This window comes from Acomys minous (assembly GCF_964271855.1).
Source record: "Acomys minous genome assembly, chromosome: 9".
NCBI lineage: Eukaryota > Metazoa > Chordata > Mammalia > Rodentia > Muridae > Acomys > Acomys minous.
The window spans coordinates 21,999,782-22,013,969 of record NC_140490.1 but is presented as its reverse complement, the minus strand read 5'-3'; the positions used below and the strand labels follow the sequence as shown (position 1 = coordinate 22,013,969).

General features: G+C 36.2%; 1 protein-coding gene across 8 annotated transcripts in view; it reads left to right on the top strand.

Annotated features, from left to right (window-relative positions):
• The window catches only part of TASOR (transcription activation suppressor), a 61,984-nt gene that overhangs the window by 35,375 nt on the left and 12,421 nt on the right, over positions 1-14,188 (top strand). For 6 of the 8 annotated variants that reach the window (XR_014781661.1, XR_014781663.1, XR_014781664.1 and 3 more), the window contains exons 15-19: positions 1,985-2,349; positions 4,473-4,617; positions 5,783-5,842; positions 10,094-11,016; positions 13,202-13,324. Coding sequence is in view for 3 of the 8 variants with exons in the window: in XM_084794826.1 (XP_084650952.1) it covers positions 1,985-2,349; positions 4,473-4,617; positions 5,783-5,842; positions 10,094-11,016; positions 13,202-13,324 (1,616 nt within the window). In the remaining 5 variants the exon portion in view is untranslated. The remainder of the gene's footprint in view (positions 1-1,984; positions 2,350-4,472; positions 4,618-5,782; positions 5,843-10,093; positions 11,017-13,201; positions 13,325-14,188) is intronic. The other 2 variants (XR_014781662.1, XM_084794827.1) reach the window with 1 other exon arrangement.

Here is a 14,188-nt window from a genome sequence, read left to right as displayed (position 1 = left end):
CAGGTTGTCACACTGGAGCTCTGGCTTGCTTGGAATTCTCACCAGTCTTCCTGCCTCAGCTAACCAGAATGTGTAGTCACAGGCATGAGCATGCCTGCTTGGCTTGTTCAGAATTGGTTGGCTGACGTTTAAAGCTTTTACAGTTCTCCAGCTTTGTTTTTGCCAGTGCAGTCCACTGACTTTCTTCATTCCATTCATGTGTTCCTTTTGCTTTTTGTTGTGGTGCTTTTCTTCCTCAACAAGCTGTGTTCTTCAAGTGTGTAATAGGGCTCAATTTTTCTTTGTACAATCCAAGAAAACACAAACCATCCTGAATCAGTTACCTTGCCACCATCAAAATGGGTTCTGAATACAAACACAAGGATCTAGTTTGGTTTTGTATATTTCATGTTTCCTGAATTTCTTCTGTTGCCTTCTTCCTATGGTAACAAATTTAATGATCACTGATGTATTTCGGTATTTGGTTGGTTATGAACTTTCTGGTCTAGATAGTTAGATAAAGTGTACTCAACACTTTTAATCAGAACTTGAAGTTAACTCCTACACTTCTATATTTTGTTTTTGCAAATGAGAGATGCTTTCTGGGTTATTTTAGGCTATTGCTTAATGAATGGACCCTTTATGGATTTTAATGGACCCTTAAGTGGAGTTATAAAATTAGACTTCTTAGATTCAGGTATACAATTACTGTTTTGCTGTTTCATTGTATCTTTTTCAGTTGATAAAAAAAGAGAGATTCCTATCATAATGTGTTTAAGTATTACAAGTAAGTTAAATATTTATACGGTGTTTTAAAATTTTTATACTGGCTAGCCCAGAAGTATGCAGTGTGACATTTGCATTTTTGTTTTGTGCTCAGGAATCTTTGATGTAGTAACTCACATTTTGTGCTGTTTTTAATGTGATGACGGTCTCAGAATTCTTCCATTGTTTTTTCAGATGTTTGTCTCTGACTAAGTTGGGCAGATTAATGCCCTGTCTATATTTACTCGTACACTTTGATCAAACCAAAAGCCTTGTTCATGCTAGATAAGCGCTCAACCAGTGAACTGCATCTCAAATCTCTTTTTTTTTGAAGCAACATTACACTAAGTTGCCCAGATTGGCTTTTAACTTAATTCTTTAGGCCAGGATAGGCATGTGTCACCAGACCTGAAGCCTTTACTTTTATTCTTGAATTATCCATTGTGATAATCATTACACACATATCTTTAATTTAAATGAAATAAAAATACATTTCATCAGCCATACAACCGTATTAGATCATATTTATAGGAACATTTCGATCATTGCAGAAAATTATATTTGACAGTGATGTTGTTTTATATTACTTTGAAGGCTTTTTCTTTACTCAGGTATTTCTTTACTTTCAGTGTCTATGTCTTATCTCCTTTGTGGCTTTCCTGGTTTTTAAATTTCCTTGATTCATTTCAGTATCCTCCCTGTATTGTTTCCTTAACTTAATTAAGATCAATTTCATCTTCAAGACTTTGTTTCAGACTAACCAGGGTCTGGCCATGCTTATATTACTCTTCCCTGTGCTCTTCAAATTTTCAAAAACAGTTACAGTAAAGGGCACACATATTTGTAATTTCTAAGCCTGAAATATTTTAGTCCCTGCCCATAAATGTCTTACATGTGACTTTCAAGTAACATTTAATGTTCTTGTTTTGTTTTTTAAAGATGTATTTATTTATTTATTTATTTATTTATTTCACACACAGTGCTCTACCTGCATGCGTGCCTGCATGCCAGAAGAGAGCACCAGATCTCATTATAGATGGTTATGAGCCACCATGTGGTTGCTATGAATTGAACTCAGGACCTCTGGAAGTACAGCCAGTGCTCTTAACCTCTGAGCCATCTCTCCAGCCTCCTGTTATATTTGATTTTTTAAAAAATATATTAAATTTTGTCATCTTGTAATATAAACTGAGTATACTGGCTTTTAAAATATAAGAGATGACTTTTTTCTTTTTCTCAGAATCTCCGCAGTCCATTGGCTTACTTGGACATGACCCTAACTTGAGACTGCAGCAGGAAGATACATGTAACACTGGAGACACCCACAACTTTTATAATTGGCTATCAGAAACACTAGCAAATGCACGACGGTCAGATGCATTCCTTACAGATACAGTCAACAAGGCCTTAGGATTGAGTAGCAGTGCTAACTATGAAGAGCTAAAACAAAAGTCTGAATATGAGCTAAACCCTACTTCAGATAAGAAAGACTGTGAACAGCCTGCTTGTACAAAAATTGAAAATGTGCATTTTAAGGGTGCTCAGAGCCCATTGCTAGAAGTTGAAGCAGCTTCTGTAAAGTATCCTACTCTTTCTACCAATGAGGTAGGCATTGGCTATAAGCTACATTTGAAAGTAAACATGTCCTTCTGATTATCTGAGTTTGCTTTTGTATGTGTCCTCAAAAGAGTGTGAGTATATTTCAAGGAGTTGTTTTTCTTTTCTGAGAGAACTAAGACATACTCTTAAGTAAAAGTGGTGGTGGGTGCTGGGCTGGTGGGTTGGCGTGATTCTAAGCTGTTCTTGTTGAAAAAAAGGTAAATGCTGAAGTAATTGTTTTCTATATGCTTATTGCTTTATATAAAGTTTACCTATTATGATAAAACTAGAGCTAGATAGTTTATCAGATTGGCATAGCAGGAGTCAGTTTCATACTGTTTCATAATGAGATGAGTCCTTGAAAGTGTCTGTTTTCTGGCTGAAACAGAATCAAAGTGAGGTAGATGAAGCTTCTGAATGTAGTAACATAATGTCCTAAGTTAGGTGTCCTATATTGTGCACATACCAATGGGTAGCCTTTGGTATTATCTCTAAGGTGTTTATCAGCTTTGCTTATTAAGGAATCCAGTTTATGTGTAATTCGTGCTTAGTAAACAAGTGACTTCCTGTACTAGTGTTTTCCTAAAAGAGTAGCTGAATCATTGTAGGATAATAATGAATGGCTTATGGCTATGCATGTCTCAGCCTTTCTGTTTGTAGTTTTGGAATATTTATGGAGAAGATAGTGATAGGTTTCTAGGGTAGGCATTAAGATATTAACCTGTATTGTTAATGTTTCTCAGTATGTTTAACAAGAGTGTGGGCTGAACATAGCCTGCTTTCTTTCTTTCTTTTTTTTTTCAAACTTTTATTCCTGCTTATTTAAGTATTGTCGGTATTGTCAAATTATAGTGACAGAGTTGAATATATGGTATATAAAATTTAAAATATAAAAGTATACCAGTCACTACTTTAAATCAACACCAGTTTTGTATGTGTGATGTATGTATTACCTGTTTTTAAAGTTTTGTTTGTGTGTGAATATCTTCCCTGCATGTTTAAATATGTAGGACATACACACCCATGGTGCGCTCTGAGAGTAGTATAGGTCAGATCTCTTGGAAAAACTGGAATTAAGATATTGTGAGCTGCTAGGTGGGTGCTGGGAATTGAACCCTGCTCCTCTGTAAGAGCAGTCAATGTTCTTTATTGCTGAGCCATCTCTTCTGCTCTGTTTTTTTTTTTAAATGAAAACATAACGACTATAATTTTGTGTACATGTGTAAAGAACAGGGGATAACCTCTAAAAGTTCATTCTCTTTCCACCATGTGGACCCTGAAGAGAGCTGCTACCTCAGGTTATCAGGCTTGGTGGCAAGTACTTTTACTCACCAAGCCATCTTGCCAGTCTCCAGATAACCTTTAAGAACAGTATATATTGCTTATTTTGTTTGTTTATTGGGAGGAGGTTTGTGTTTATGACAGAGTTTTACTCTGACCCTGTGGCTGGCCTGTAACTCACTGTATAAACCTGGTTGGCAGCACTCGGGAGGCAGAGCCAGGTAGATTGCTGTGAGTTCGAGGCCGGCCTGGTCTACAAAGCGAGTCTAGGACAGCCAAGACTACACAGAGAAACCCTATCTCAAAAAAAAAAAAAAAAAAAAAAAAAAAAAAAAACACCACCACACACAAACAAACAAAAACAAACCCAAGAAACCATACCAGAATAACAGCAGCAAGATTTCATTTGGGGCTGGAGAGATGGCTCAGTGGTTAAGAGCATTGCCTGTTTTTCCAGAGGACCAAGGTTCAATTCCCAGTACCCCACATGGCAGCTCGAAACTGTAACTCAAAGATCTGACAGACTCACATAGACATGCATGCGAGCAAAACACCAATGCACATAAAATGAAAATAAATAATTGTAAAAAAACAAAACCAAACCAGGTTGGCTTCATACTTTTGGTCTTCCTGCCTCTGCCTCCTGAACTTGATTATAGACAAGCACTATTATTCCTAGCCTTGGCAAAATGTGTTTTAACTTTGAAGCTAGAGTACTGTAACTTTACCATGTTGGTTTTACTCATTTGTAACGTTTAGGCTGAAATTTTTGCATTTGCTTTGAGGAAGTAATATAGTCTGACATAATTAAAAGGAAGGCTATTGAATGCATGTACTTTTATTTTTAGGATCCAAGTTCAATTAAAGTCAATAATTTTGAAGAGTGCAGTCTCTGTCCCACAGTTTCCATTGAGCATGGACTCCTTAGACAACATTCTAAGCCAAATGATGATGAAGAGACAGAAATACATTGGAAATTGATTCCAATTACAGGTGAGGACTGGTATATTCACTCAGTCATAGGTTTGCTTCTTTTTACTTAGCCAACCAGTTTCTTGGAGAGTTTCATCTTTGCTAGATTTCAGTCTTGTGTCATCTTTACTTGGCTCTGCTATGAGTCTTTATTTTGAACAGTGTATTATTTATCACTATTCTTGGTTGACATCAGCAAGTGTCTGCAAAAGGGCCTATTGATATAGGCATTTAGGGCATAGTTACTCTTCTTGAGTTCAGTGTGCTTATTGTCAATTGAAAACTGTTGACAGAAACTGAACTTGGAGAAGTAGATCTTGGAATGAAATAATGCTCTTGGGTTGGCCGTTACTTTTCAACTTACTAATAACTAAACTTCACTATAACAAGCTGTCTGTCATCTAGCAAATGGTCGTGTTGAGGCTCATCTGTGTGATTTTCTAATGATTGATTCTGGAGTTAAATGACCACATGCAAATAACTCATGAAAGCTTGTTGAACCACTGGCGTTCGACAGTTGTTGAAAGATTGTCATTTATAATATTCTTAACTTGTCCATGAACACACTACATGCTCTTAATATTTCAAGTTCTTATTCATCTCTGTTAGCTAAATATGTTTGGGATTGTTTTCTGGCCACATCTTTCCCATTACTATACCTTTATTTAGCCTTTGGAAAGAAATCGAAGAAAGAATTACTTTTGCTAAAAAGTAGACTATCTTGTGACCTACAACCTATGAGATCTATAGGGACTTTGAGAATTTCTCAAACTTGATGAGTTTCAATGGGCTCCAGCACTCTTTTCTATTTCACATCTTACTAGAGAAGGCAAAAGACTCCAGATCTGATCCTAGAGAGGAAGCGATACTCTTTTATGAAATGGAGGCATAGTAGAACTTTGAAATAAAATAGGAAAGTAGTTCGGAGATGGTGGTTATCTTAACCTTTATTCGTTTAAACACCTTCATAATTGCTGTTGAGTCATTTAAAGAAGTAATATAGGTGTTGTTTTTTCATCGCCTAAATGGAAAGGGAAACAACTTCCCATTTCCAAATGATCTTTCAAGAATGTTTAGGCAAAAGAAGGGATATTCCTTTGTTAGCATTGTGGTTGTCTGAAAGGTGCCTGATAGGCGTCACTGGTGTCTGAAGAGAGTCAACAAATCTAATGGATGCTTTCCTCAGGAGGGAATGCAAGAAGCCCAGAAGACCAGCATGGGAAACATGGTGAGAAACAAGTATCAGGTGAGAAGGCTCACTTTGCTTTTCTTCCCAATGTGCCCTTCTTCAGAATTGCTACTTGCATTCTGGTTCTTCATCAATAGGGCATGAGTTTTACTTTGTGCTTCGTCCAGAGAAGTCTACACAATCTCGCTCTCTTTTTTTAATTGTCATTTTTAAATTATTTATTTATATCGGATGTTTTTGTAACAAATATAATCTGTGTTCTAGACTAATTTAAATTTAGGAGGATGAAAATATTTTCTTATTGTGTTTCTTCAGTTACTCTGTAAGAACCAATCTTTTTTTTAAAATACCAGAAGGTAAAAACCATTTTTTAAAACTTTTCGTACTCTGTTCATAATCTTGGAAAGTTTTTGGCCTACTTTTTAAGTGTAAAACTAACTTCTGCTGATGGTTTTAAGAGACTGGAAAAACTATTTCCAGAAATAAAAATAGTTACAGTGGATACATAGAAGAAAGTCTTAACTTGTCTGACTGGGCTCAGTCAAAGTCAACTTCTCTGCACATGCTTGTGGGCATTTTTATTTTTTTATTTTTTTATTTTTATTTTTTGGCCTGAGTTTGATAATGTTTCCATTTGTTTTTAATAACCTTATTCTTTAAGAAAGCTTGTGGGCCTTTTGGTTGTTTTCATTTAGGTGGAAAGATAGATGACTTTTTTAGTATACTTGGAGAAGTCTGAGGTTATTTTTAATAGAAGTAAAGCTAAATGGCTTTCTTAGTAAATTAGCCCTTCTCATAATATTCTTGAAGATCTTTACTTCCTTGGAAAAATAAAAATGCATGATAGGAGAATGTACACAAATTTTAGTGTACAGCTTAGTAATGTTCACATATGTATCTGTTTGACTAATACCCAATCAAGATTAGAACAGTCCCAACACCTTAGCTTCTCATCTGTATTTTCCTGGTTCATGATCTCTCCACTTACACTAATCTCACTCTCTTTACCATATTTTTAATTTTATTGATAAATTGAATCCAGTCATGTCTGTCTGTTTGGCCCTTTTACTTAACTTTATGTCAAGGTTTCATCTATGTTGTATATTGTCAGTAATTCTTTCTAGGAGAAACAGTTACCTTGTTTGAACTTCCTAATGTTCCATAGGCATACATCTTTCTCTTCCTTGAGATGCTGTATTCATATTTTGTGTATGAAAGTTAGGTCTAAATGACATGATTGTCTGAGAAATAGTACATTCTCTTCACATGTTAAAAGTCAACTGACTGGTACTTCGTCAGCAACTAGTAAAACATGTATTATAGATATTGACATGTATCTCTTATTTATCTATTGATGAAGATGTGCTTTTTCAAAAGTGTTAATCCCAGCACTCGGGAGGCAGAGTTTCGAGGCCAGCCTGGTCTACAAAGCAAGTCCAGGACAGCCAAGGCTACACAGAGAAACCCTGTGTCATAAAAACAAAACAGACAAAAACGTTGATTTTTAAGTAATCTTGAGTAATTCATGCAAAATAAAATTAAATGGTGTTTGTTTACAATTTTAAAGAGATTTACTTGGGGCTGGAGATAGCTCAGCAATTAAGAGCACAGGCTGCTTTTCCAGAGGTCCTGAGTTCAATTCCCAGCAACCACATGGTAGCTCAAACCATCTGTAAGGAGATCTGGGAGCTGGAGAGGTGGCTCAAAGTTTAAGAGCACTTGCTGTTCTTCCAAAGGTCCTGAGTTCAATTCCCAGCAACCACATGGTGGCTCACAGCCATCTGTAATGAAATGTAGTACTTCCTTCTGGCCTGCAGTTTTTATATGCAGGAGAATATTGTATATTTAATAAATAAGTCTTTTAAAAAAAAAGAGAGATCTGGTGTCCTCTTCTGGCTTGCTGGCACTCATGCAGACACAATACTGTATACATAATAAATCTTTATTTGGCTTATAAGTGACAAGTGTGAGTGTGTATTAGGTATGAGGAGTACATTTGAGTATGTAGATGTGAATAAGTATATATGGAGGCCAGAAGAGACCCTTGGTTTCTTCCTTTTTTGCTGTTTGCCTTACTGCTTTGAGACAGGGTCTTCACTGAACCAGAAGCTTGCCCTAATGTTTTGCCAGCAAGTTTCTAAGGTCCACCTCTCCCAACTCCACAATGTTATAGGCATGTGCATCCAAGCCTGACTTTTCACATATACCCTAGAGTCCTAGACTTTGTATAGTAAATGCTTTTACGTCTAGAATTATCATCATCACCATTGAAACAGGATTTCCCTGGCATAGCCCTGATTGTCCTTGAGCTAGGTCTGTAGACCAGGCTGGCCTCAAACTCAGAGATGCGCCTGTCTCTGCCTCCCAAGTGCTGAGATTTAAGGTGTGTACCCCATTCCTGGCTTGCCCCTAGAAATTTTTAATATGGAAAAAATCTACATGAGGATTTAAGATACACTTAATTAAAAAAAATATTTATTTATTATGTATTCAATGTTCTGCTTGCTTTGAATCTGCCCGCATCCTTATCTTGATGTCTTTCCCTCGTGTTATGGTGGCTTAAACCTAGTACTTATTTCAAACATCTGTTAAAGACAGACAACTATATTGTCATAAAATAAATACTGAAAACTACCTATATTTTCAGAACTTTTATTACTGTAATCAAAATAGTTGCTCTCAGTTATCTAGTACTTAAGATGCTGGGGCAGGAAGATTTATGAGTTCAAATCCACCGTGACCCTGTCTCATAAAAAGGGAATAGGGGTTAAAAAGAAAAAGTATTACTTTTATTTTGCCCTCAGTAGGTCAGTTATGATTACCAATTTCTTATATAGCCATCTATATATTTTATATGTATCTTAAACTACATTTTTAATGTCATAAATTTAAGGGTAGAACATTGAGAATTCCTCATTCTTAAAGAACTTGAACTTTATATTTCATACAGATTTAGTTGTTGACAAATTGAATGTTTTGCTTTCTTGTTTTTGACCTTTGTGCCTGTTCTTACTGTATAAATGTTTTTGCAGTAATTGAATGAAGTGGTCATGACATTGAAAAAAGAGTGAGTGTGGGGAAAATAAAAATGGAATGTTTTTTGGTAGATGGAATGCAGTTATATTTGAGCATAAACTTTAATTTTTAAGTTCACTGTAGGTACCATAGTTTTAAAAATTTATAAGTGGATTTTCTATATTACAGTAGTGATGTTAGGGAATCATGTTGGCTAAGTCTTAAGAAAACTTTCTCGTCTTTTAGCCTAAAATTGTGATAGTTTTTAAGCAAAAATTTTGACTTTATTATTTTAAAAATACAAGACTATAAATGATAGATATATTTTCCTCTTATTTAAAAATAAGTAGACTTACGGTGCTTGTTTTGAAAAGTAGTTTAACAAAATTATACTGTTAGTATAGATATAGTATAGATATGGTATAGATAGCATAGAGTATGTGTATACACACACACACACACACACACACACACACACACACATCACAAGCCAAATGTTGTAGTCTCATTAGCACTAGATTACACAAGGACCTTGTAATCCAAAATGTGTAGTGGCTGTCCTATTTCTTCTGGAATTATTTACAAATTAAATGAGAATACTAGGAGAGCATTATCAAATATATTACTCAATGAAGCTATGAAATATTTTCAACTCTTATTTTGTTGAGCCTTTCTTTCCTGACAGAACGAGTCTATTATGCTGTAGGTAATCCATCAACAACCTTCATGTAAGAGCCAGCCTAAGTTTTTTCTAAGATCTTAAGCATACAGTATTTCTGTTGGGCCTTCTTTCATTGCCTTCTATTCCAGTCTTAAACTAATATGGTATTTGTCACTTGACCATTGAATACAGTATTATAAGTCTGTTAACGACAGATGTAATGTGGTATTATTGTCACTTGGCCTTTGAATACGGTATTCTAAGTCTGTTAACATTAGATGTACAAAATGGTAGGAAAGCAAACATAGAGAGCTGCTTTAACATTTGTTTATGCCAAATACATACTTTTTTTAAAAAAAAAATCTTTTTCCAAAGAGACACTTTTGAACACTTGGAAAGAATCAAAAGAAACCTTTCAGTGTTGTTACTCTGTCTACTGAAATCCAAAGCCTAGCCTATGAGTACAACAGATAGGAGATAGGGTACACACAGTTTTTTGAGGTTTTTAATTTACTTTGCAATGCATATTTTTGAATATATGCCTGAGCTGGTGTATTTTTAACTGAGTTTTTGTTTGTTTTTAATGCTACCCATTTGGATTGCTCTTATAATAATAAACTCTTTTTGTATAGGAATGAAATCACCAGGAGAACAACTGGTGTGTCTACCACCACTGGAGGCCTTTCCTAATGATCCCCGGGTAATAAATAGAGAAAGAAGCTCTGACTACCACTTTCCACCCTCTCCGCTAACAGACTCTGTAAAGGGCACCACTGAGCAGGACCTGGTAACAGGCCAGGTGGTAACAGTGGAAGAGCAGTGTGTGCCTGCAGCAGAGCCTCCTACAGTGAGCGAAACTACAGAGAATACAGTGTTAGGAGAGTTCCATCTCTTTTCCAGAAAGATAGAAGAGATTTTGAAGCAAAAGAATGTTTCATATGTTAGTACAATTTCCACACCCATCTTTTCAGCACAAGAGAAGATGAATCGCCTTTCTGAGTTCATATATTCTAAGACTTCTAAAGCTGGTGTACAAGAATTTGTAGATGGTTTACATGAAAAACTAAATACTATTATTATTAAAGCATCAGCGAAGGGTGGGGATTTGCCACCACTAAGTCCTAACCATTCTCATACTACCACGACACTGAATCCTATGGGGAGGCATGTCATATCAATTTCCTCAAGTGACTTCAACAGTAAAGACCTTTTTGAGCCACTCTGTTCTGAACCTTTAAAAGCTAGCAGCTCTAATGAGCAGTATTCCTCTTCAATTGAAGTAGAAATGAACCAGCCACACCACCGCAAAGAGTTAATGGTGACTTCTGATCACACTGTACCTGGTGATACTGCCCTGGAACCCGCAGAAAAAGAAATAACAAAATCACCCAGCGATATAACGATTTCTGCACAACCAGCTCTTTCGAATTTTATAAGCCAGTTAGAACCTGAGGTATTTAATAGTTTGGTTAAAATCATGAAAGATGTCCAGAAAAATACTGTGAAATTTTACATTCATGAAGAAGAGGAGAGTGTGCTTTGCAAAGAAATAAAGGTAACTAATGAGAAGGCAATCATAGTACCATATAAGCTCAATGGTCTGAACTCTGTAAAACTGAGTATTAAAATTGGCCATAATATATTATCTGAATTTGGTAATTCATAATTGAATGGAATGGGAATGCATTGAACTAAATGTAGAACTTACGATCTCAATATCATGGCTATCAGAATCTCTCTTGTTGAATGCAAAGTGTTTGTATGTGTAACTATAAGGCTCAGGGCCTGGAGTTGGAGCTCTGTAGTAGGATACTTTACTTGAGTAGCCTGTTCTAAGCGTGGGGATAGGAAGACGCCTCTGGGCACAGTGCAGATTTACTTAAAACTTGATCCTGAGACTTAAAAAGATTTAAGTATTTATTATTATGGGAGGGTACTATGGTGCATGTATGGAGGTCCTAGGACAATTTGTGAGAATTAGGTCTCATTACTACGTGGGCCATGGGGATCAAACTTGGGTAGTTAGGCTTGGCCATCTTGCCAGCCTTTGATTGAGAGATTTTAAATACAGCGTGCTTACTTGGTTTTTAATGAATGAGAAGGAAAATTACAGAGAGGTAATTTAAGTTCTCATGTTCATCTCCATAGGGGGTTTTATCAGTCAAATGAAATCAACTGTCCAGAAATGGCATAATATATATTCATTTGCCATTTCTTGATGTACTGACTGTGTCAAAGCTCTTTTTTGTTGTTTTTGCTTTTTGAGACAGGGTTTCTCTGTGTAGCCTTGGCTGTCCTGGACTGGCTTTGTAGACCAGGCCTGCCTCAAACTTACAAAGATCTGCCTGCCCCTGCCTCCCAGAGTGCTGAGTTTACAGGTGTGCCACTGCGCTTGGCTGTGTCAAAGCTTTTAATTATCAAAAAACTTGACGCTCCCAAAGGACTCCAAGAGCTATAGAATACCATTTCAGGTATTTGATCTTGGGGTTTTGAAGTAACTGCTTGTTCCCATTTATGGAACTTATTTGCTATAAAGCGTTTCTGCCTGCTTTGCTGGAGGAAGCAGAGGAATTAAAAATGGCAAAACATGGTAGCTGAGAAATTCAGTATCGATAACAAATGTTTAATCTTTTTATCTTTATAAGGTTTCTCATGCTAACTTGTTTGATGTAGTATCTCAAGTAATACACAAAAAGCATTAAACTGGAAAAGGGTACATAGCACTAATGTGCTTTCCTTATGCTTTCTTAGGAAGATGAAAAAAGACTTGGTTACATTTTTGTCCTATGTGAGTGAATTTAGAGCTTCTTTTCCCCACACTCTAGAAACACATTTCTAATAGAACTCTATACATAACTGCATGTTGGTGTAATGCTAGGCAAAAGTTGAACACCTTTCTTAATGTCTTCAGTGTAATTCTCCCTTTTTAAAATAGATTGCTAAACACCCATGTGACACCTATATTAAAGAGATAGGCAATACAATTTCCTTTGAATTAACTTTGAATTATAGCATCTTATTACCATTATTTATGTTTGTCATTATTTACATAGATTAGCTCTTACAAATTTTGTAAAAAAAAATTAGATTGGAAGTAGGGTGCAGTGGCCCACACCTGTAATCCCAGCACTCTGAGAGGGAGAGGTAGGCAGAGCTCTGAGTTTAAGACCAGCCTGGTCTACAAGGCAAGTCCAGGACAGCTAAAGCTACACAGAGAAGGAAACCCTGTGAGTATGTGTGTATGGGGCGGCAGGGGGTGGGGACGGAGATTAGATTGGAATATTATTTTTTGTTATTTTAAATAAGGTTTCACCATGGCTATTCTGGAACTTATATATCGACCAGGCTAGCCTCAAGCTCAGTGATCTCCCCGACCCTGATTTATGAGTGCTGCTCCTGGCTGGGTATCCACAGGAAGTTTTCTTCCAGGTGTTAGGGTAAAAGATTAATAATTTAAACTTACCAGCTAAACAGTCGTATCCAGAATAACTTGAATTTTGAAGCTTCTTAAAGTAAAAAGATCACAGTTGCCAGCAGTCCTTTCTAACAGCAGTTTAGCTTTATTATCCTTTCTAACATTGTGAAAATGTCTGTTCAAACAGAGTGGATATGATGAGCTCTCTGATCTTCTAAAGTGAAAGTTCAGTGTTCTAGTTAAAGCTTATCACCTTGTGTTGCATTTTTCATGTTAAATTGACGTTTGCTAGAAAGTTAATGTTGACTTAGTTTTTCTTTGACAGGAGTATCTTACCAAATTAGGCAATACAGAATGTCATCCAGACCAGTTTTTGGAAAGAAGATCAAACTTGGATAAACTATTGATTATTATTCAAAATGAAGACATTGCAGGTTTCATTCACAAGGTAAAGTCCAGTTCACTATTTTGCTTTCTAAGACCTACTTCATTAAGTCTTATTCTGAGAACAAAGATTTTGTTTTAAAAATAAAGATAAAAGCTAAGTACCTGTCCAGGAGCTGGCCTGTGAGAATTGTGCATTTGCTGTATGTTAGGAATCATCCCTGTCATTCAGATTAGTTCTTTTTTTTTTTTCCTCCTATCCTTTTTGTTGTTGTTGTTGTTTTGTTTGTTTTTTATTTTGATTTTCAAGACAGGGTCTCTCTGTGTAGCCTTGGCTGTCCTTTGTAGGCCAGGCTGGCCTCTAATTCACAGTGATGTGCCTGTCTCTGCCTCTAGAGTGCTGGCATTAAAGGCGTGCACCACCACGTCCATTTGATGTGCTGGATTCTTAAACTCTTCATACTGCTACTATATTTGAACGCCCTCCTGATTTTTGGAACCTGCCTCAAATTGACCATTACTATTCTTACACCATAGCCTCTCTTCCTGCCCCATCTTTTGGAGACAGTATCCTATGTACCCTGGTCTGGCTCCAACTTTGTAGCTTAGGCTATCCTCCTAATATTGCTTCCATAACTCAAATGGTAGAACAAATATGTACCTGGCTCCTTGTCTTGAATGCTGGCTGTTTACAGGTTAGCAATACATTAGCATTTTATCCATTTTGTGTTTTCAGCCTAAGGTAAACTCCTTTTCCTTAGTGTTTGTTCATAGATGTTGGTTTATACTACTGGGAAGTAATACTTAAAATATTATGTGACTTTCCAATACCGAACAATACTGTATTTTAAAAAACTTTATTCTTAGGAAATTCTATACTTAACATATTATTAGTTCATTTATCCATCCTGTTTCTGATTTTGTTTGG